The following is a 23,173-nucleotide window of genomic DNA, read 5'->3' as shown; positions in this document are numbered from 1 at the left end:
CTTTCACTTCCCTTCTTTTCACAGCTATTTGTAAGACCTCCTCAGACAACCACTTTGCCTTTTTACATTTATTTTTCTTGGGGATGGTCTTGATCCCTGCCTCCTATATAATGTCACGAACCTCTGTCCATAGTTCTTCAGGCACTCTATCAGATCTAATCCCTTGAATCTCTTTGTCACTTCCACTGTATAATCATAAGGGATTTGATTTAGGTCATACCTGAATGGTCTACTGATTTTCCCTACTTTCTTCAATTTAGGTCTGAATTTGGCAATAAGGAGTTCATGATCTGAGCCACAGTCAGCTCCTGGTCTTGTTTTTGCTGACTGTATAGAGCTTCTCCATCTTTGGCTGCAAAGAATATAATCAGTCTGATTTCTGTATTACCATCTGGTGATGTCCATGTGTAGAGTCTTCTCTTGTGTTGTCGGAAGAGGGTGTTTGCTATGACCAGTGTGTTCCCTTGGCAAAAATCTGTTAGCCTTTGCCCTGCTTCATTTTGTACTCTATTACATTTATCCAACTATATTACATATGTCCAAGTTTATTACATATATCCAACTATATTACAACTATAAATGCCACTTATTTGAGGTTTTAGCCTTATCTGGGGCCATGTTTCTGCAAAGTGATGGGTTTCATGGGCTGGTTCCATTTTGTTTAAACATGCTTTAAGATAAATAGATAGTCATTAAAGTAATAATGTTCATTAACGCAGCACCTAAAAATCAGATGCCACAGGTGGTGTGTGCCCTGAATCTCCAGGCAATAGGGAACCAGTGCATGGTGTAGAACTGGGTCATTTCACAGGTCTCTGGGGGCATGGTTGAGGCCATGCAGTGCACAGCGCCCCTGAGGGCAGCAGTAACCCGCTTATGTGTTTCCAAGCTAAATCTTTAAATTGTTAAGAAAAAATAAAAATGAGATTCCTTGAGGTCCCTGGGATGTCGGTTAGCCTGTGGAGCCCAGTATTCTCACCCAGAGATGTGGGGCTCTGTAGAGCCCCCTGTGTCACCCAGGGTGCAGGTTCCCGGGGAGGCCCAGCCCCCGGGGCGGGCTGTGGCTGCGCTGGCTCATCACGTGTCTGTCCGCGTGCCGCCCTCAGACCCCAGGTGGGCTGTGGTTGCACCGGCTCATCACGTGTCCGACCGTGTGCCGCCCTCAGACCCGGGCCCGGCTGTGGCTGTGCCATCATCACGTGTCCGTCCGCGGCCGCCCTCAGACCCCAGGTGGCTGTGCGGCTGCGCGCCTCGATCACGTGTTTGTCCGTGTGCCGCCCTCAGACCCCAGGCGGGCTGTGGCTGCGCTGGCTCATCACGTGTCCGTCCGCGTGCTGCCCTCAGACCCCAGGTGGGCTGTGGCTGCGCGGCTCGTGATATCACGTGTCTGTCCGTGTGCCGCTCTCAGACCCGGGCGGGCTGTGGGTTGCACCGGCTCATCACGTGTCCATCCGCGTGCTGCCCTCAGGCCCGGGCGGGCTGTGGCTGCGCCAGCTCATCACGTGTCCGTCCGCGTGCTGCCCTCAGGCCCGGGCGGGCTGTAGCTGCGCCAGCTCATCACGTGTCCGTCCACGTGCCGCCCTCAGACCCAGGGCAGGCTGTGGCCGGCGGCTCATTGCGCGCTTCCGTCCATGTGTCGTCCCGCAGATTGGCCTGTTCGACCTGGAGGTGAACTGCCTCACAAAGATCCTCTTCGGAGCCCTGGTGGTGGTGTCTCTGGTCATGGTCGCACTCCAGCACTTCGCCGGGCGTTGGTACCTGCAGATCATCCGCTTCCTTCTCTTGTTCTCCAACATCATTCCCATCAGGTGCGCTGAGAGCGAGCTGCTGCCGCGGCGTCTGCGCGTCTCTGTTTATTCGAAGGTCATGCTTTTGTGTTTTTGAGAAGGAGCTGGTCTGTTATAAAGGGGTGACTCGAGCAGGTGGGGTCTCATTTGTGCCGAATGTTACAGCGCCCACAATGTGTGTTTTAGAATCGGTGTGGAGAGAACAATCAGCTGTTTGTGTGTATCCTGTTAACCTGTGTGCTCTGGTTTTCTGCCAGCCTGCGTGTGAACTTGGACATGGGCAAGATCGTGTACAGCTGGGTCATTCGCAGGGACTCGAAAATCCCTGGGACCGTGGTTCGCTCCAGCACGATTCCGGAGCAGCTGGGGAGGATTTCCTACCTACTCACAGACAAGACTGGTGAGTGTCCAGTATCCTTGCAGAATTCAAAGTCAAAGAAGATGCTTGGAGTATCTTTCTGGAGGTATTAGAGATGAGTGTTGCAGTTCTTTTATCCTCTTCATCTTTGGATGAAGATAGACTCCTTGGTGGACATGATGATGATAGCAGCAAAGCCTTATTTAGTGCTAATCGTGTGGAAAAGCACTGTTCTGGGTGTCTATATTATAGTCACTTAATCCTCCCCTGATATTGTGAGTTTGGAGTTATTAAGTGACTTCGTGGTTGTGTGACTTGTCAGAAGCACATAGTGGCAGAAGTAGGCTTTGAACTCAGACTGGCTTCAAGTCCTGACCTCGAAACCACATCTCAAAAATGCCGCTTTACAGTTTAGCATCTGTCAAGTTATAAGGTTGTTGTGGTTGAGAGCAAGTGGGGAGACCTGGGTTTAACCTTCATCTCTACCATCTGGTGAACATGGGATAGAAGGGGATCTGTCGCAAAGATCCGGGAAGTCAGAGCAAAACTAGATTTCAGGAAGGAGAAGAACCAGGCAAGTTCTGGCTGTGTCGGTATCAGGATGGTCTCTTGACTTGACTCTACTCATCTGTTGTCTGTGCGTCTGTCTGCTCAAGGTTTTGATTCCTTCACGATAGAATCTGATTGGCCTCGTGTATGTTATGTCCCACCCTCTTGGCCAATGGAATGAGTCAGGCGCCCTGATTGGCATTTTCTCTAGACCATCCCAGGGACCAAGGATGGTCATTCCCTCTGGAACCTTAAGGTTCTGTTTTTAGACGAAGTTCTCGGATTCCAGGCTGAGAGACTATCACAGATGTCTACTCCAACAGGAGCAGTGCAAAAACCAGTGTGTGACGTAGAGTAAAGACTCAAACAAAACAAAACAAAACAGCTTTCATTACTGTTACTAAGAGCTCCAGGATGTAGGCACAGTTACTCCTTGTTTTGTGTTTCAGGAACTCTTACCCAGAATGAGATGGTTTTCAAACGGCTCCATCTCGGCACTGTAGCCTATGGCCTCGACTCAATGGATGAAGTTCAAAGCCACATTTTTAGTATTTACACCCAGGTAAAGCCTTCTGTTTCGATACCCAAAGCGATTTTTAAAAGTATTTACTAACATCTATATTGGGAAGAATTCATATGATTCATCCATTAAATGTGTACAACTCAGTGGGTTGTTTTGAATACTCAGAGTTGTGTAACCCTCGTCACAGTCTGTTCTGTCTTCATCACCTGAAAAAGAACTCCCGTACCCATGAGCAGTCACTCCTCGCTTCCCCCCACCCCGCCTTTCCTTCCAGGCCCCTGGCAATCACTGATTCTTCATATTTTGATTAAACCTGTGGTTGAGGTTTTTTCCCATCTTCCTCATCCCAAGGGTTGATCTACTGAACTACTACTAGTGGATGATAGGGGAGACATGGAAGAAAATTATCTGCCAATAACTAGTACCAGAAACGGAGAAGGCAATGGCACCCCACTCCAGTACCCTTGCTTGGAAAATCCCATTGGTGGAGGAGCCTGGTGGGCTGCAGTCCATGGGGTCCCTGAGAGTCGGACACAACTGAGTGACTTCGCTTTGACTTTTCACTTTCCTGCTTTGGAGAAGGAAATGGCAACCCACTCCAGTGTTCTTGCCTGGAGAATCCCAGGGACGGGGGAGCCTGGGGGGCTGCCATCTATGGAGTCCCGCAGAGTCAGGCACGACTGAAGCGACTTAGCAGCAGCAGCAGCACCAGAAAAAGCTCTGAGAACCTAATGCTTCTCCTTCAAGTTTATAGACATGTTTGCTTTTTCCTTTTCCCCAGTTATGAGCAAAAGCAATCAGTAATTAATGGACTGCTTGTGACATAATTACGGTGTAACTGATGAGCTTTAGTTTGTCATCTCTTTTCAATTTAGCAGTCTAGTGGAAGAAATGATCAGAAATGACTATCAACTTTATCTGCTCCTGGTTTTTACCCCCGCTACAAGATTTTTCAAAACCAGTCATTTTTTTTTTTTTTAAGAGAAAGATATTACTTGTAAGTGTCCTAAAATGTTAGACCAGTGGATGTCCACCTTGGCTGCTCATCAGAATTCCTAGTAATGTTTTAAAAAACAAGTAAAATAAAAGCAAAACAAAAGACTTTGACGTGGGCCTGATACCTTAGAGATTCTGACTCATTCAGATGCCAGGAGAACCTGCACTTCTGTGTGTTAAAGGGAAGATGATAAAGAAGCAATTCCCTTGGTAATTCTGAAAACACACCCAGAGCTAACATAGATTGCATTAGACCAGCTACGGGGTTATGACACTGGTTTGAGAACAAGAGAATAAAGAAACCATTTTTTGCTTTAATTTGTCTGACTAGATAGTGATTCTGTAGTCAGAAGGCCAGTTAAAAGTGTATTTTTGTGTAAGGATTAGAGATGGACTCTCTCAATGCTTAGTGGCACAGTTAGAGTCAATGTTTAATTTTCCGGGACATTTCCTGGGGGGCACACCTGGGTTTCCGGGGTGTCTCCTAAACATGGCAGGGCAGAGAACAGAGCTGGAAGCGAGGCGGATTTTAAGTGAAGACAAGCTCATTCGTTCCATGTCGAGTCACTTCCTACAGCCAGCCACGAAGCACCTGCCATTCTCTGCTGCCGGTGTGGGCATCGTGGCTTGACTCCAAATGGGTCCGTGGACCTTTCTCAAAGATGGACTTTCAGACTGTTAGAAAATCACAAGGATGTGGTTGGGCTGGAGGGAGAAGCCGCAGCCCACCTCAGTTCCTCGCCCCCTCGCCTGACCTGTCTTCCTCTGTCGTGTCATGGTCTCTACTGGGCTCTGTGTGTCAGTCTCTAGGGGGCTCCCCTCTTGGCCAGCTTCTGCTGCCCTGTCAGAGCTGGTGGCTCCCGGGTCTGCATCGACCCTACCTGGAGCTTTAGCCTGGAATCCTTGGCATCCCCGCTCAGGCGTCAGAAGGGCAGTGTGCCCACATCCCATCCTTCTCCCTGCATCCCCTACGTGGTTGCGTGACGTCGTTCTCGTCTTTGTAAGCACCATGCCCCTTTGGCCTGTGAGCTCCGTCCAGGGGTTTGGGAAATGCCCTTGCTTCCTGCCCCGTGGCCGCCTGCCTGCAGTCGCAGGCCCGGCCCCCAGACCATCTGCTTGGCTTCGGTTGTCATCCCCTCGCTCACTAGGCAGAAGCTGCACTCTCCCTTGCCTGGCTGTCTGCAGAGACCCCCCTGCAAGCTTCCCTGCTTCCCTCCTCCCCGCCCTGGTCCTGGCAGCAGGGTCCGTGGCATCCAGCGTGGCCTGCATCCCCTCCCCACCCTCTCCTGTGGTTCAGCCTCTCCTCCCACTCACCCCAACACACCATGGCCTGCAGCTTTCCGGGCAGGGTGAGCCACTTCACTTCTGTGTCTTGGAGTAGTCTTCCCTCTGAACCGCCCCCCCAGTGCCCTCCAGACTCCCTAGCAGGGGTCACCGTGTGGATCGTCACTCTTGTCAGCCCCCCCCGGGGTCCCGCCTCCCTCGGAGCCCCGTGTCAGCGGTGCTGGCCTGCCGACAGTTATGTTAGACAGCTCCATGCTGCAGTACGTGCCCTGGCGGGAGGCACAGCCCTACCCATTTTGGTGGTATTTTTAAGAGCTTGCGTTATTGACAGAAGGCACCCTTTCCCAGGATATTTGTCTAGTTCAGCTTTGTGGCCCGTTTTTGGGGGAGCGCAGATAAGCCTCTCTGTCAAGTGCTGAAAGTCAGAAAACAACATATTTTACCATGACCCCTCATCGCCCTTCCTTAGCAGAGGCTCGTAAATTGACTTGCCCATCCTGGCCTTCAGTTTAAAAGAACGGGGTGTGATGGGGAGAGGCCGGGGCTGGTGTGGACACACCCCGCCCCCAGGGAGGCCATCTTCACCCTTCTCTCCGGATAGCGAAAAGCCTGCAGTAAACACACGGATCCTTTTGTGACGACAAGTATGAAGCCTTTCCTGTGTTTTGTTTTTTTAAACAGCTTTATTGAAGTATAACATACATACCGTAACATTTAGCGATGTTAAGTATACTGTTTAATGCTTTTTTCAAGTAAATTTACAGAGTTATGGAATCATCCCCACAATCCAATCTTAGACTGTTCCCCTCCCCCCCCCCCCCCCCAGTGGGATTCTCCTGAGCCTCTACAGTCATCCATCTGCCCTTTAGAGTTTAATAATAGGATGTTTATAACAGTGTCTCCTGAATACAGCGTTTGGAACTCCTGTGTGAGATGGCCAGAGACCATCTGGCCATCAGAGTCAGACTCCACTCCTGGAGTCAGAGTCTCCAGGAATGGCAGCTGGATTTACAAATTTTGACAGGTGAACCAGGTGGTTCCAGAGTACAGTGGGGGTACTACAGCTCCTTTGAATCTAATTGTTATTTAGTCGCTAAGCCATGTCTGATTCTTTTGTGACCCCCATGGACTGTAGCCCACCAGGCTCCTCGGTCCATAGGATTTCCCAAGCAAGAATACTGGGGTGGGTTGCATTTCCTTCTCCAGGGGATCTTCCTGACCCAGGGATCGATCCTGTGTCTCCTGCATTGGCAGGGGGATTCTTTATCACCGCGCCACCTGGGAAGCCCACCTTGAATCTAAGGTCTGCCGTTATTTTTCAGAATATCACTGTCCTAGATCTGTGAACTCCAAAACAGAGGGTGCAAGGTGACCCATGGAGGTGTAGGAAGGAAAGATTTGAGTGTTCACTCACACTTCATTTTCATCTTCAAAATTAAAGCGAAATTTAAACCTTACTAGGAGCATGAAGATTGACCCTGGGACCCTCACCCGATTTATCAGATGAACATTCGTCAGGTACAGTCCTTGAGGTGTCCTGCAGAAGGAGTCACAATTCCGCGATTGTTTATTTTCGAAACACTGGAATACAGACTGTGTTTTATGAGTGTCTAGGTGACTGGTTTTAGGGATGTTATTTAACTAAATTAACCTCATAAAGAAGGCAGGTGGTTTTACAAGATTCCTGCAGAGAAACTCCAGATGATTAATACAGGCCCGAGCAAACCACAAAGAAATGGCCAACACATTATGAGGGAAACCTGTGACAGGCTAGGGAGATGTGATGCTTTTTCCTCTGGCTTATTGATTTACTTACTGACACCTTTAAAAAATTGAGAGATGGTTCACAAACCATAACATTTATCCTCTTAAGTGTACAGGTCAGGGTTTATTAGTATATTCTCAATATTCTGCAATCACCACTGCTATCTAATTTCTGTCTGTTTTCACTACTCCAAAGAGGGACCCTGCCTGTCTCTTAGACTCCCACCGTTCCCCAGCTCCTGACAACCACCCGTCTACTTTTTGTCTCTGTGGGTTTGCCTGTTGTGGACATCTCAGATGCCTGGAATCAATCAATACCTTTTGCACCTGGCTTATTTCACTTGGCGTAACATCTCCAAGGTTTTTCCAGGTTGCAGCGCATGTCAGCACTTCATGCTCCTTTATGACAAACAGATAGGACAATTTGAATCTGTAACTTTAAATAATTATAATTTTAAGTCTATGATCCTGAGTATATGTTATTTTGAACTTTTAGCTAATTCTATGAAATATGATCTCTTCTTTTTAGCACGTCATTTTATAATTTTTTTGTTTCTTAATGCACAATACAGTATGTATACAACTTGAATACACATGTGGGGAAGGTACTTAATTTTTTTTCTCAACATGTTCAAAATATTTGAGATGACTAGTCTATATATTGCCTGGAATATGGAATCACCTATTTTATTTTACTTATCCCGGCAAGTGGAAGCATCTTTAACTTTTGTTGATATATGTGTCTGAGAAAAATAATGACTATGGGAATTGGGAGCCACGTGGTGTCCCTTGTCAGAGAAAACCAAGACCAGTGCTTTTGAGTGTTCTTCTAGGCTGTTTTATATAGGTACATTCTTTTTTTTTTTAAACATAGTTCACATTATTACACATTTTGATCTGTCAACTGTGATTTTTCACTTAATGGTTTGTCTCTGATACTGTTTTGGGATTTATTAGAGTTGGAATTTACTGAGCAGTTTTCTCCTTTTCTTTTTAACGAGTATGTTTGTGAACGTGTGAGTTTGTGATTCACTTAGTGCACAAGACGTATGCACAGGATGCTTTCGGTTATCAGTACGTGCTGTGTTCCAAGTAGTGTGTCTTGCTTTCTGCATCCATAGGAAGCATGGAGAAGGTTTTGTTTTCTCAGGGAAGAATTTTTACTCGTGTGTTTTTCTCTGGGACACAAAGCTTACTTTGTTTTTTAGTCATTAAAAAAATTCAAATCCTTTCTTAGGATACATTTTTTTTTGGCTACAGGAAAAAAAATATGGATCGGTACAAAGAAAAAACACTGAAATCACCTGTATTCACATCAGTAAGAGATAACCGGTGTTAAGCTGGCTGTATAAAATGCTAACTGTCTGCCTTTGTGTGTCTGTGAGATATGTACTTTACTTTTCTGTCTCTGGTTCTTTTTTCTTTCCAAGAAGAAGTCATTATATTTTTGTAATTCTTTTAAACTAGAGTTGAGGATCAAAATTATGTGTAGAATTGAAAAGTATGTATATATGCATAGGCCCTGCTATATTCTTTAAGTGACTGGGACCTGGGCATATATATATATATATTTCTTAAAATCTTTCCTGGTTATTCAGAGAAGCATTTCTGATTAAGACCCACTGTTAGAATAACATTGTCCATCTTCCTTTTTTTCCCCCACACATGTCATAATTATGATCCTTTTGAATGGTTTTTCAACTGGGCCATATAGGGGTAGAGTGAGGAATGCACCTAGGAAGGAAAATTTATTGAGATGGCAAAAAACGCAGTCATTAAGTCAAATCATATTGTAATGCAGTATTAAAAAACTCAAAACGAAGGCAAAAAATTCAAATCTTAAATTGACAGGCTCCAGCTCAGCACTTGCACAGGCTGGTCTCACCGTCCTGACCCTGGCTTTGTGGCAGCAATGACTACATGTCTGGTTCCCAGCCTTGCTGTGATGACATCATGGGCGGGGTCATTCTTTGTTGTGGGGGCCAGCATGTGCATCCTAGGATGTCTAGCAACATCCATGCCCTCCACCTTCTAGATGCATGTAGCACACTCCCCCTCGCCTTTGTGACAGCCCCACGTATCTCCAGACACTGCCCAAGGGGGAGGGCAGAATCTCCCAAGTTGAGAACCCCTGTGCTGTATGTGGTTCAGTTTCAACAAATTGAAATTTGTTGCCTTTGCTGTACAGAAAGGTGTGTACTGTTACATAGTAAGTGTTAGCTGCTTAGTTGTGTCTGACTCTTTGTGACCCCGTGGACTGTAGCCCACCAGGCTCCTCTGTCCATGGAATTCTCCAGAATAGAATGCTGCAGTGGGTAGCCATTCCATTCTCCAGGGGATCTTCCTGACCCAGGGATCGAACCTGGTTTTCCACATTGCAGGCACATTCTTTACAGTCTGAGCCACTAGGGACGCCCGGCTACTACATAGTAAATGTTGTATTCATTCAGTCACTTAGCCTGTAAGTCAGCTGATTCATTTGGAAGTTGTAGCTCTGAGCCTGTCTCTAGAAGAGTGGCCCTTTGAGGTTAATGAGTTTTCAGCTCTGAGCTTTATTTGGGGAGTGAAGTGGACCTATTGAAACAGGAATTCCTTCTCTTGAATAGTGTACTTTTAAGCAGTTGCAACCCATTCGTGGTATCTGTTGATCTTATGAATGTTCATAAGTGGTAGTGTTTTCACTGCATTTGGAAAGAAGATGGATAAGAGAAGGTGGATATTCATCGTGACTGAGCATTTAATTTTTGTATTACTCTTTCCTGAAATATAGGCTGAGGTTCTCATCGGGAAATACCCTTGCCGTGGATTATTAACGAGGAACGGAGGCCTCTTTTTTTCCATGGAGTCTCCAAGTCTCATTTGTTTGCTGGGGTGGCGTGGAATGACCAAGACACCCCACGGTGCGGGACACCCACCCCGGGCCCGAGGCAGGGGCCTTTGTGTGCTGAGAGCTTGATTCTTCACCCGACTTCTGACCTCACCAGGGCCTAGCGTGTCCTCCCTCCTCAAGAGGACCGGTGGTTCCCCCCTAGGGCAGAAAGGGCCGTAACCTGCCTCTGTGGATACCACATCTGTTTTTGTTTTCCCCTGGTATTTTTTAAGTAAGAAGAAATGTGTGTAGGTTAAAGGGCCTATGGGGAGGAGGCTGGAGATAAACACTGTACAATGTGAAACTTTTCCATATGGGCAACGTGAGGATGCTTAACGACTGGACCAGTACGAACACTGGCCGAGCCCCTCGTAATGACCGGCGCCTTCCTGGTATGTGGGGATCACCGTTTGGTGCGTGGATGAGCCTTTTATTTGCAGATTAAATCAGAATTAGTGGTTATGACCTGTCTTCCCTGAAACACCTCAGTGTGTGTGTGTGTGTGTGTGTTGAGTCGCTTCAGTAATGTCCGATTCTCTGTGATCCCATGGACCATGGCCTGCCAGGCTTCTCTATCCATGGAATTCTCCAGGCAAGAACACAGGGGAGTGGGTTGCCATTTCCCTCTCCAAATCTGACCTGAGACAGGCCAAAATGGTCTTAGTAGTAAAAGGGGATGAGTATCAATTTCAGAGAGAGACAAAGGAGCTTGAAGGCAGCAAATCAGTTGCTTGTGACACTGGTCTGATTCAGTCATTGTCATCTTCTAGTTTATTGTCAAGTAGTTCCCTGATCTGAGTGGGGTCTTTGCAAAAATCTGGGCTGTGTTTCTCTTTTTGCCTTGCTCTGGAGTGGTTTCACCTGGAATGCAAAGCCCCAGGGCTCTGTGTTAGCCCACATTTAAAATATTAGTGGAAGTATCTGACTCCTGTAGACATAATCAGATTGCTTCTAAAACCCAAAGGTTTGTGAAAGATACCCTTAATTCAGCCTTCCCTTCAAACCCACTGTTGCTAAAACTTGCCAGCCAGAGCAATTACTTTGTCAAAGGTCTTGTTATTGCTCCTAATGGTAAATAATAATTTGGTCCAGGTGCTGAGGAATGTGGGCAAAAAAATGAAGACACACGTCTAGGGCCAGAACATAAATTACAGAACTTTGGGGGGAAGAAAAAAACATTCTTGATTTAGCCTCACTATGAGAGGGGACCTTTCTGTAAATCTTCAGTCCTCGTTATAATTTTAGAGTTAAATTCTTTATAATTAAAAGCACTTGGCAAATAATGATTCATTTAAACTGTAGTTCTGATATATTACTCTAATTATTGTTACCATGCAGCGCCCTTTGGCCTGGAAGTGAAACCCATGTCCTCTTGACACCGGAGGTTAACAGAGCAGGAAGCCAGAGCAGTGTGTGTGTGCCTGCGTGACCAGAGTAATTTAGTAATTGTCTAATTACCTGAGGAGTCTGATGCCACTGCTAAAAATAGTATTAAAAAATTAAATGAAAGTCTTTTCTTGTTTCTCATAACCCATCTGTTCTCTATTTTGGGCAACCATGTGTTCATGGGTATAAAACATTCATTCTAAAAGATCAGATCGCTTCTCCTCTGTTGGATAAAATATGTTTTTAATGGAACGTAGTATTCAGTAACTCACAAACATCTCTCGCTTCCAAGACTCAGTTGTGGAGGTAGGGAGGCTATGATAGGTCTTTTGTCCTAAACTGTGACTTAAAATCTGGAACCAATGTTGGTCAGTTTGATATTTATTTCTTCTTAAAAATGGGGGGGAAGTTCATGTCAGATGAGGACTTCTCACTGTTATCTCAGGAAAATTAAGTTGTTCATTTGTTCAACAAATATCTGAGCAAGTTATCTCCTGCCCTTGGTACTAAAATTCAGTAGACAAGCTATCTTTTCTCACGATCTGACAGGAGAATGATCAGGTAAACAATCCAGTTTTAGTCAGTGAAGACAATAACACACATGCTACCATGGAAGCGTGGTTCCCAGTGGGGCAGGCACATGAGGCAGAGCCAATTAGGGGACCAGGGGAAGGCATCTTTGGGGAGCTGATGTTGAATTTGGGGCCTGAATGATGAGGTGGAATGAACTAATTCTGCAAAGATGTGGGAAACGGTATTCTAGGCAGTGGGCACAGCAAGTTCAAAGGCCCTGAGGCAGGATAAGGAGGTTGGAGAGAGAGGCTGATCAGGTGGGTCATGGGAGGCTATCTGAGTTTTACCGATCACTGACTCATAGACTCCTGGCAAGTGTACTCTTTCTAGTGGCCTTAATTTTTTAAATTATGTTTTAAGGCAATAGAGCAACTCTGCACAGGACACAGCAAAGCAGTAGAACCCATTCTTCAAAGCAGAGCCTTCATGGTACCCGATGGTGCACAGGTGGGGATGGGGCTGCTTGTCTTCCACGTTTGATGCTGCGGAGTGGATTTCTCGTGGTTCCTCTCCTCCGCATGTGGGTTGAAAACCAGCTCCTAGCCCACTCCTCTCATTGGCACAAAACCGAGGCCCAGAGGGCAGATGGGCCTTGCTTGAGGTCACCCAGCTCTTGGCACCTGCCCGAGAATCAGACTCAGATTTCTCACCTTCGTTCTTTTTACCATGTTTGCTCAAAACCTTTCCCCAAGATTTAACCCATTAGGAGGACAAGCCATGTGCTGAAAGGTACAGTGAAGAGGTGAATGAGGGCTGTGTAAGCCAGGCAGCCACGTCTTGGACAAGAATTAGGGTCCTCGGTCGGTTCGGAAGGCAGAGCTTGAGCACATTTCAGTTAACTCTTGAAAATCGACGCTGAGTGGACTTCTGGGTACCATTTTGCATTGTGTCGTTGCTGACTGTCTCCCTGACCTGCCCTGGGATGCTCGGCGCCCCCTAGAGCCCCATTGAGGCTGTCTTCCATTTTAATTGCACTGAGAGGAATGTACAGTTAAGACGGTGGCTCTAAACTGGGAGGATTTTGGTCTCTATGGGGCATTTGGCAACCTCTGAAGACATTTTTTGTTCTCCTGTGACACCTGGGGTTGTTTCTGGAGTTTAGAAGATGGAGACAGAGGAACTGCTAAGCATCTGCCACACACAGTACGCCCGCCGCCCCCGCCCCCACCCAATAGAGAATCACCCTTCTCAAGTGTCAGCAGTTGCTGTTTAGGCGCTCAGTCGTGTCCAACTCTTTGCAGCCCCATGGACTGTAGCCCACCAGGCTCCTCCCTCCATGGGATTCCCCGGGCAATAATACTGGAGTCAGTTGACATTTCTTTCTCCAGGGGATCTTCCTGACCCACGGATCGAACTTGCGTCTCCTGCATTGGCAGGCAGATTCTTTACCACTGAGCCCCCCAGGGAAGCCCCAAATGTCACCAGTGCGGAGGTCCGGGGCCCTGGTCTGAAACACCAGCATCGCTGGCAGTGTAGCGGAGCCCCCAACAACACTCAACGTTCCCCAGTAGAATCGCCCACATACCCTAGACTGTCATTTCTGTTTATTTTGTTTGTTGTTTTTGGCTGAGCCCCAGTGACTGGATCCCTAAATTGCACGCCCCTAGGAGGGCACTTGCTAGAGCAGGTGGGAGGGAAGCGGCGAGCCCGCCGAAGCCTCCCTCCCCTGGAGGCCCCTCCGTGTCCTGGTCCTCCTCGCTGCTTTCCTCTTCCGCAGCAGCCCCAGGACCCGCCGGCTCAGAAGGGCCCCGCGCCGACCACCAAGGTGCGGCGGACCATGAGCAGCCGCGTGCATGAAGCGGTCAAGGCCATCGCGCTCTGCCACAACGTCACCCCCGTGTACGAGTCCAACGGCGTCACCGACCAGGCCGAGGCCGAGAAGCAGTATGAGGACTCCTGCCGTGTGTACCAGGCGTCCAGCCCGGACGAGGTAAGCCCGCGCACGCGCGCCGCCGGCCCGCTGCGCACCTGCCCCGTGGGGGTGGGGGCGCCTGTCGGGTGGCGGGAGCCGGGTTGATGCTGGGTCCCTAAAGGCCCCGCCCTTCCTCTGGAAGGAGCAGTTTTGACCTTGAGATCCATCATGAATCAGGAAAGAGCAAGAGATCTCTGTGGTTCAGATGGCCAGCAGACACGGGACACAGGTTCCTTAAAGAACCACATTCCTTCAAAAAGCTTTATTGATACAATCCTCATAGCATGCAATTGCCTGTTTAACAGATACGTACAGCTCAGTGTATTTTTATTTTAATAATATTTTCGTGGCGTTCTGTAACCTCACCACAGTCGATTTTATTTATTGATTAGTGAATTTTTATTTATTTCAGCTGCATAAGCTCTTTGTTGTGGTGCTTGGGCCCAGTCGTCGCCACGTGGGGGCTTAGTTGCCCGACAACATGTGGGATCTTAATTCCCCGACCAGGGATCAAACCTGTGTCCCCTGCTTTGGAAGGCAGATTCTTAACCCCTGGACCACCAAGGAAGTCCCCACCATAATCGACTTTAGTGCATTTTCACCACCCCAAAAGGAAGCACTCCATGCCAACCTTCCCACAGACCCCCACCCTTCCCCCTCCAGCCCCTGGCAACCCCTGACCTATGTTCTGTCTCGGTAGACTTGCCCGTTCTGAACATTGCGTGCAAATGGAAACATCTCCTGTATCTCATTCTGCCTCATTTCTTTCACTTAGCATGTGTTTCAAGGTTCATCCCTGTAGTGGCATGTATCAATACTTCATGCCTGGTTTTGAATGAACAGTATTCCTTCGAATGGATAATACTGTGTTCTGTTTGTCCATTCTTTGGTTGATGGACCTGTGGAATGTTTATGTATATTTTTCTGTGAACATTTGTGTCCAGGTTTTTATACGGACATGTGTGTTCATTTCTCTCGGTGTACGTATAGGAGAGGGATTACTGGGTCACATTAACTTTATGTTTAACCTCGGTTTTATAGCGTGTCCTTCAGGTTGTGTCTGTCTGACGTTTTCTTATGATGTTGCCTCAGGTTATGCGTTTCTGGCATTGGCCTTGGTATCTGGAGTCACATGATGTTGGCGTGTCCCACTCTCAGAGCTTCTAACATAGGTTTCTTGGCTAAGGTGGTGTCCCCTAGAAAACTGTTCTTCCGGGTGAAGTTGCCATTTTCTGTGGCTGATGCATCTTATTACCAGCCCCCTGGGTGAGAGGGCGAGGGCTTTAACCAGAGTTTGTTTTCAGAGCCCAGATTCTTATACTTTTCTGGTAAACCTTTCACTAAACCATTTTTAGACACCACTAGATATCGATTTTCATTAATTTGATATATAGCCCCTCCACTAGGTTTTAATGTATTTTTTTCTTAAAAAAAGATGAGAATTTTAATATAAGCAAGGGTTTTGCATCCTCCTTTTTTTCACTTAATATTTTATCATGCCTGTTTCTAAATTTTGTTGAATATTATTAGAATTCAGTTCTTCAGTTTACTGCTCGTGAATGGGCCATAATATCTTTTAACTGTTCTCATATTTCTGGAATTTAGATTATGTTTTAATTTCGAGCAGTAGTAGTTAGAAACATTTCTGATGGGCATCCTTGCACCTGATGTTTGTAGAAATGGTGTAATTGGGTTCATGATTTCACCAGGTATCTTTGAGGGCCTCCCATTGGCCAGGCCCTAGGAGTCCACGTTAAACAAGACTCCAGGCCACATCTGTAGGGGCAGCTGGAGTGAGACAGCTGAGCACGTGGATCCTGGGTTCCCAGCTCCACACCTGGGTAGGTTTCTTTTCTTCACGGTGGGTCTGAGGGTGTTGTGAGGCTTTTAGTAAGTGGTCAGTAAATCCCGCCGGTCAAATGAATGAATGTGTTTATGTAAATTATGAGAGTGCTTCCTGGGATTTTTTTTTTAACCGTTTTACTCTTCTACCAATGTTGCAGGGAATCCCAATTATTATTATTATTATTAATTTCAAGAAGGAGGGAGGGGCTTCTGTGGTACATGAAGTTTCTTTTTTTTTTTTTTTTAATATGTATGTGATGACAGTTGACTCATTGGAAAAGCCCCTGACGCTGGGCAAGATTGATGGCAGAAGGAGAAGAGGGCGTCAGAGGATGAGATAGGTGGCTGGATGGTATCACTGATGCAATGGCCATGAACTTGGGCAAACTTCGGGAGATGGTGAGTGACAGGGAAAGCTGGTATGTTGCAGTCCATAGAGTCACAACAAATTGGACAGAACTGGGTGACTGAACAACAATGACAGTTGACATTTACCACGTGCCGGGGATTGTTCGAAACTTTGTCTCTGTTATTATTTAATGCTTACAACAGCTTTGGAAGAGTGCTGGAAGTGGTAGTTGCTCAGTTGTGTCTGACTCTGTGATCCCGTAGACTGTAGCCCACCAGATTCCTCTGTCCATGGGATTCTCCAGGCGAGAGTACTGGAGTGGGCTGCCATTCCCTTCTCCAGAGGATTTTCCTGACCCAGGGATTGAAGCCGGGTCTCCCACATTGTAGGTGGATTCTTTACCGCCTGACCCATGTCAGTGACTATTATTGTTTAATGCTTCCAACAGCATTGGGAGGCGGTTTCTATCATGATCTCTGATTTACAGATGAGACAGACGCAAAGAGAGGGTAAGCAACTTGGCCAACGTTGCATGGCTGGTGAGCACCAGAGGGTGGACCCAGGCAGCACCTGCTCTCGCTGGCTCTGCCTTCTGCCTCCTGGTGAAGCGTGTGGGTGAACAAGCTGTAGACAAAAGCCTTGGTAGGTGGAGTTAAAGGAAATGTTGCAGGAAGGGAAACCTCTTCCAGGGCCCGAGAGCGGGCTCTTGTCTAACACTCGGGGAGTTGTCCAGAGAGACACATGTGCTGGAGACTTCATTGGGAAGGGGCACCGCAGTAGAGAGCGTGAGGGTAAGGGAACCCAGGAGAGCTGCTCCACCGTGGGGCTCACAGCCTTGGGTTTTAGGGTGACGGGGTTAGCTTCCAGGTTTTCTCTGACCAGTCACTCTGACTCAGGGTCCTTTCTGGTAGCACACGCATTGCTCAGCCAAAATGGGTGCCAGCGAGAAGGATTCTGGGCGGTGGTCAGACACGTGGCGTCTCCTGTTGACCTTTCCCGAGCTCTTCCGGTTGGTGGAGGCTCGTTAGTTCCATGTTCCTTACCAGGACGACCTCCTTGTGCAGATGGTTACTGTGGTGCTGGCCAGGGTGGGCAGTTTCGGTCGTGTGCTTCCCATAACAGAAACAGGCTTTGCTCCTGTGCCCCTTTGGCTGAGCTGTTCCGGGGAAGGAAGGAATTCAGGCTGAAACTCATTCAATGTGTTTTGAAGGTCCGGACTCCTCTGAGAACATCAGTGAGCTGATGTGGTCGAGAGAGGCACAACGGGAATCTTCTCCAAAGGTCAGGAAGGACACTTGGGTGCGACTTTCCCATGAGGTCCTTTCTTCCTCCTTCTCTGGGGCAATGGAGCGTGTCTCCTGGGAGAGTCCTCCTTCCTGTCTGCTCCGTATTTGTGAAAGAGCTCAAACTGGGAAGCCCGGTTGATCTGTGACCATTGATACCTGAACCAGGCTTTTCCGGGGTGAAAGATGTGGTAGCCCTTGGCCACATTCTGAGATGGGAATTGTGTGCAAAGAGAGAAAAGGAGGGAGGGACTATAGCTATTGATGAGCCTACTGATCTCTTGGGACTTCTGCCCTGGGACCAAAAGCTTGTCACATTTGTCACTTTCTCCACCGGGGTTTGTCTGCTTGTTCTTGCTTTTCCATTTGGGAATGGGAGGATGGTACCATTGAATGGTCCATGTGAGAAAGGACCAGAGTCTTGATCATTGTGGATTGGGAACCAGTAGTTTGTGGGTATTGGTAGAATTTAAATTCGAACAGGTTCCAAATGTAGGTGGTCGGATGAGCCCTTGTGCCTCTGGGCTCCTGTTGACTATTGACATGCATCTGTGATGGTCTTTAATGCCTGCCCCACATGCCTGCTTCCTGCTGAACTTTGATATATTTGTTTTAGGGCTGTGCAAAGGTTTTTCCATGAAGGTAAATCTTCCATGGAATGCTTTGTGCTTCTCAGCTCCTTTTTGTTAAAGAGAAGAGCCCTTTATCTCTGCTGCCCGTTAATCGCCTTTGGATTCAGATTTGTTCTGTTTTGCTAAGATTCTGAATAGTGTTTCTTTTTTAAAAGATATTTTCTTTGGTCTTTGGTGTCTTCACAGAGGTCAGCATTACTTTCTTGGTTTCCTTTTCCCCATGACAGTTTTTTTAATTACACAGTTATTTCAGGTTTATGATAGAATATATGAAAGCGTAGAGAAGAAAAAAGGTAAGCCAAAACCCTACTAACTAAAGGTGTGTTGTTGTTCAGTTGCTAAGTTGTGTCCAACTGTTTGTGACCCTGTGGACTGTACTCCATGGACAGGCTCTTCTGTCCATGGGATTATCCAGGCAAGAATACTGGCGTGGTTGCCATTTCCTTCTCCAGGGAATCTTCCCAGATCACGGATCGAACCCGAGTCTCCTGCATTGGCAGGCGGATTCTTTACCACTGAGCCACCAGGGAAGCCCAACTAAAAGGTGTCACCACTGTTAATATTTTCCCCATCACCCTTTTAAAATACTTCAAAAGATGCATACCTCAAAACAGAAATCTGTTTATGTAAATAGACCATCTGACAGAAAGTTGGCTGAATCTGTTGCCAATGAATTCTTTCAGAAAGTCGTCCTGTTTCCAGCTCTCTGTGGGATTCCACGTAGGAGCAGCGGGGTCTAGAATCCCACCTTTGAAATTCTATATCAATAAAGCCTCACTGGTGCGGGCAAGGTCAGTTGATGGAATACATACAGAAGCCAGTATCCGTTTTACTTTGGGGCTGCTGGAGTAATTCCTACCAGTTGGCCCAGGATTCATTTCCTGTAACAGAAAGCAGGATTTCCTAAATTTGTTTCCTGTGCGCATTCCGCCTGGGAAGCCTTGAAGTGTCTTTATTCAGCTATTGATTACAGCCTGGGGGCAGCGCCCTCCCCCGCCCCAGTACAGTGACTCCCCGGGGAAGTGAAATGGATGAAGTCTGCTGGGGAGAAGTGGCCCCCGGAGGCTTGAACACACACGCTTTCGCCCTGAATGCGTCCAGTTCCCAGGATGTTTGGCACCATCAGAGGTGGGGTGCAGTGGAGGGGGCTTCTAAGCCTCTGGAGATGGAGAGCATCCCTGCCTCCATTCAAATGTCAGGGGCTGGGAGTCCTGCAGACGGGGTGACGTGAGAAAGGGGTGTGCAGTGAGGGTGCAGCGCTCGAGGAGTGGGTTTTAGTTTTGTTCCCCACGCCCGTCTTCTTGCTGGAGAGCCCCGTGGACAGAGAAGCCTGGTGGGCTACAGTCCACGGGGTCGCAGAGTCGGACACGCCTGAGGCAGCTTGGCGTGCACTCATTGTTAGAGTGACAGGGCTTCCCTGGTGGCTCGGGTAAGGAGTCCGCCTGCCCGTGCAGGAGACCGGGGTTCGGTCTTTGCTCCGAGAAGATCCCCCATGCCGGGAGCTGCTGAGCCTGTGCTCCAGAGCCTGGCTTTGTGACAGAGGAACCACCGAAGCACCGCTGCTCGCGAGCAAGCCCTGCTCTTTGCAACGAGAGAAGAGCCTGTGCGGCAGTGAGGGCCGCGCACAGCCGAAAGGAAATAAATTATGTATGTATAAGCGAACACAGTAGCAAGAGCTTTTTATAGAAAAAGAAAAAAGGAAAAAAGGCCAAAAGTATCTCGATGTTTTTGCTACCTCTCTCTAGTATGTGTGTGTGTATATATATATGTGTGTGTGTATATATATATACACCTTATATGTTCAATGACCTTGACTTGTTCCCTTGCATTATCCCTTTCCGGTAACCGTCTATGATAGGAAGATTCTTAGTGACTGCTGAGATACACCACAGATGATTTTTCCTGTCTCCCAAGCATAACATCTAGGTGGTCCCCTCTTTTGGCCGTCATAAATAATGTCGTGATGGAGAGCCTTGCGTATTCAGTCTCTGTGCACATCGCAGCGTGCACGAAAGGTCCCAGTTGTCTCACTGTGTTTTCTTAGCCCTGTTGCAAAGAGCGAGGAGAAAAGCTATAGGGGAAGGGAAGCTCGTGGCCTTGAGGAGGGGCTGGCAACCTCCCAGTCTGTTCATGGCCTTGAGTTTTTTTTCTTCACCCCACGACTGCATCCCTGTCTCTCCTGAAGGCCTCCTGGTGCCTGCATCTCAGCCCAGGCCGTGGACCACGCCAGCATTAGACGCGTGCTCGGGGGAGCGTGCAGTGTTGACGCAGAGAGGTTTGGGAGGCTGGTGGAGCTCCACCATCACGTTGCCAGGCCATTGGGTGAGGTCAGAGAACAGTGCTCGGGAACTTGATAAAAACCCTCCATCACTGTCATTTATTAACCGGCGGGCTGGAATGTTGAAATAGGAGTTTGGTTGCTCAGAAGAGAGGGGTCCTGTGTACGGCAGGACCGCGGGGTTGTGGGGACACTAGAGAACTGTCATATGAGCCTTCTTTGGTTTGAGCCCCTCTGTGGACAGACATGTAGAAGTTCTGTCCCGCATCATGTCAGTTTTGGCCAGAATGGATTACGTAAAGAGTCGTTTGCAAAGGGCTGAATTTTAATGGAGATGATGCCATTCTTCCTTCTCAGATATTCATTTTCATCAGAGTTAAGTGATAGGAGGCTGAATTTTGAGTAATAAGATCAAGGAAATTTAGATCAGGGAGTGGCCGTTTATTCTACTACAGTGTCCACTGATTCTTTTTGAAAAAAATTTTTTAGCCGCACTACGTGGTATGCAGGACCTTAGTTCCCCGACCAGCTATTAAACCCACATCCCCTGCAGTGTAAGCTTAGTCCTAACTACTGGACCCCCGGGAAACCGCCAGTCCACTGATTCTTAAACGTTGCTGGCTCCGTGATGGTTTTTTTTTTTTTAAATCAGCAATATTTAAAAATCACTTAGTGTTCTAGAAGAGTCAGCTTCTCCTGAGAAAGATGAGAATCTGGAAAGACTGGGCCCAGTTTCTGTCTGGCAGCAGTGAGCCGCGTGGGGTGGCTGCCGCCTCTGTTTCCCCAGGCGCCCCCCCACCCTCCCCACCCCCACCGCCCCGGTGGCCTGCCCTGCCCCAGTCCACTACCTGCCCTAATCCTGTCGAGAGTCAAACCTGCAACTACCGTGTGGCACATTTTGGAACCTATTTGACTTAAAAAAAAATTATTTTTGTTTGGGGGATAATTGCTTTCCAGTGTGGTACTGGTTTCTGCCATACATCAACATGAATCAGCCACAGGTGTTCATATGTCCCCTCCTTCTTGAATCCCCTTCCTACCACATCCCACCCCCTCCCACCGCTGTGGGTTGTCACAGAGCCTCGGGCAGCTTCCTGGTAGCTCTGTTTTGCGTGTGATAATGTGCATGTTTCAGCACCACTCCCGGTTCATCCCACCCTCGTCAGCCCCTGCACTGTCCTCACGTCTGTTCTCTGTGTCTGCATCTCTATTCCTGCCCTGCAAAGAGGCTCATCAGTAGCACCATTTCTCTAAATTCCATGTTTGTGCTTTAATATATGATCCCTGTTTCTTTCTGATTTACTTCACTCTGTATGATAGGCTCTAAGTTCATCCACCTCATCAGAACTGACTCAAATTTTACCCTCCTTTTAACGGCTGCATAATATTCCATTATATATATATGTACCATAACTTCTTTATCTGTTCATCTGTCGATGGACATCTTGGTTGCTTCCTTATTCTGGCTGTTGTAAACAGTGCTGCAGTGAACACTGAGGTATCTCTGTCTTTTTCAATTGCAGTTTTCTCAGGGTATATGCCCTGTAGTGACATTGCTGGGTCATATGGTAGTTTTATGAAACTTATTTCTTCAGTAAAGAATACCCTAGATCTGTGGATACATTTATAATCCTGAAAGGCTGGCTTCAGGCAGACTGGCCACTCTTTGTAAGCCTGGCTGTTTATCTGATGGAAGGCCACCAAAGAACCCTTTTATTAATAAATCAGATAGCGGATTTGTGCATGTTCTTATGTTTCTCATGTATCCTGCTTTTGACAAGAATTCAAGGCTCTTTAGCCTGCCTGGCATAATTCCCAAGCACACATTGCCAGGTACAAAGGGAAAATTATTAAAACTTATCACAGATGGCTCATTGCTGACCAACAAATGGTGAAAAAGCCCTTTCATGGGCAGCTCTGGCAAGAATTCTTCAGATAGGCTTTTATTTTCGTGGGGGCAGAGTAGAGTAGCAGACTCTGTGTTTTGTTTTTATTTCCTGATCCAAATCAGAATATGCAGCCAACTCACAGAGCCAGATCCCCACCTCGGGCACTTTCTTGGTTTCTAGCCTTTGCCTTTGACTCTTAAGTTGTTGATTCATTTACCTTACGCTTGCGTGAACGCCCAGTCGAACTCTTTGTGACCTCATGGACTGTAGCCCTCCAGGCTCCTCTGTCCATGGGATTCTCCAGGCAAGAGTACTGGAGTGGGTTGCCATTTCCTTCTCCAGGGGATACTCGCTATGTAAGGATCGAACTTGTGTCTCCTGCATTGGCAGGCTGATTCTCTAACACTGAGCCACCTTACGAGATGTCTTTTTCTGCTGCCGTCCTGACCTCCAAATAGTTTCACCGAGGCCCTCTAAGACCCCGTACTCAGCAAGACTCAATGAGACCTCAGGTGAGACTTGATGATTTGGCAATAGGGAATGATTCTTTTGAACTAAAGCTCTGACCGCCTAGGAGAAGTAGCAGCCTTATTCACATCTTCTTGTTCTGGGAAGGGATAGGTAGCATCCCTTCTTGACCTCTGAAATGTCTGTCCCCACTGCAGTTGAGACGGCCTAGAGAGCACCCCTACCCCTCATGCCTTCTAAACCAATCCGCTCTCTTCTGAGTAGGCCCCTGGGGACTTCACATGTTCTGATAGAAATCAGCTTTAAATTAAGGCTGACTTAATGTTTGTCGGAGTAAGAGAGTGGACGGTGAGAAAGAAAGGCCCCCGCAGGGCTCATATCCTGTTGGAATCAGCCCCTGAGGAGACCTTCAAGCTTTCCATTAGGAC

At 47.5% G+C, this 23,173-nt stretch overlaps 1 protein-coding gene across 3 annotated transcripts in view; it reads left to right on the top strand.

Annotated features, from left to right (window-relative positions):
* Positions 1 to 23,173, top strand: part of ATP9A (ATPase phospholipid transporting 9A (putative)) — a 122,345-nt gene that overhangs the window by 62,597 nt on the left and 36,575 nt on the right. For 2 of the 3 annotated variants that reach the window (XM_043882983.1, XM_043882986.1), the window contains exons 11-14: positions 1,648 to 1,808; positions 2,045 to 2,187; positions 3,144 to 3,256; positions 13,807 to 14,019. In XM_043882983.1, the coding sequence (XP_043738918.1) occupies positions 1,648 to 1,808; positions 2,045 to 2,187; positions 3,144 to 3,256; positions 13,807 to 14,019 (630 nt within the window). The remainder of the gene's footprint in view (positions 1 to 1,647; positions 1,809 to 2,044; positions 2,188 to 3,143; positions 3,257 to 13,806; positions 14,020 to 23,173) is intronic. The other variant, XM_043882984.1, reaches the window with a different exon arrangement.

This window comes from Cervus elaphus, chromosome 23 (genome assembly GCF_910594005.1).
Source record: "Cervus elaphus chromosome 23, mCerEla1.1, whole genome shotgun sequence".
Taxonomy (NCBI): domain Eukaryota; kingdom Metazoa; phylum Chordata; class Mammalia; order Artiodactyla; family Cervidae; genus Cervus; species Cervus elaphus.
Note: the sequence above shows the minus strand (reverse complement) of the source record. Positions and strands in the feature narration are given on the sequence as shown.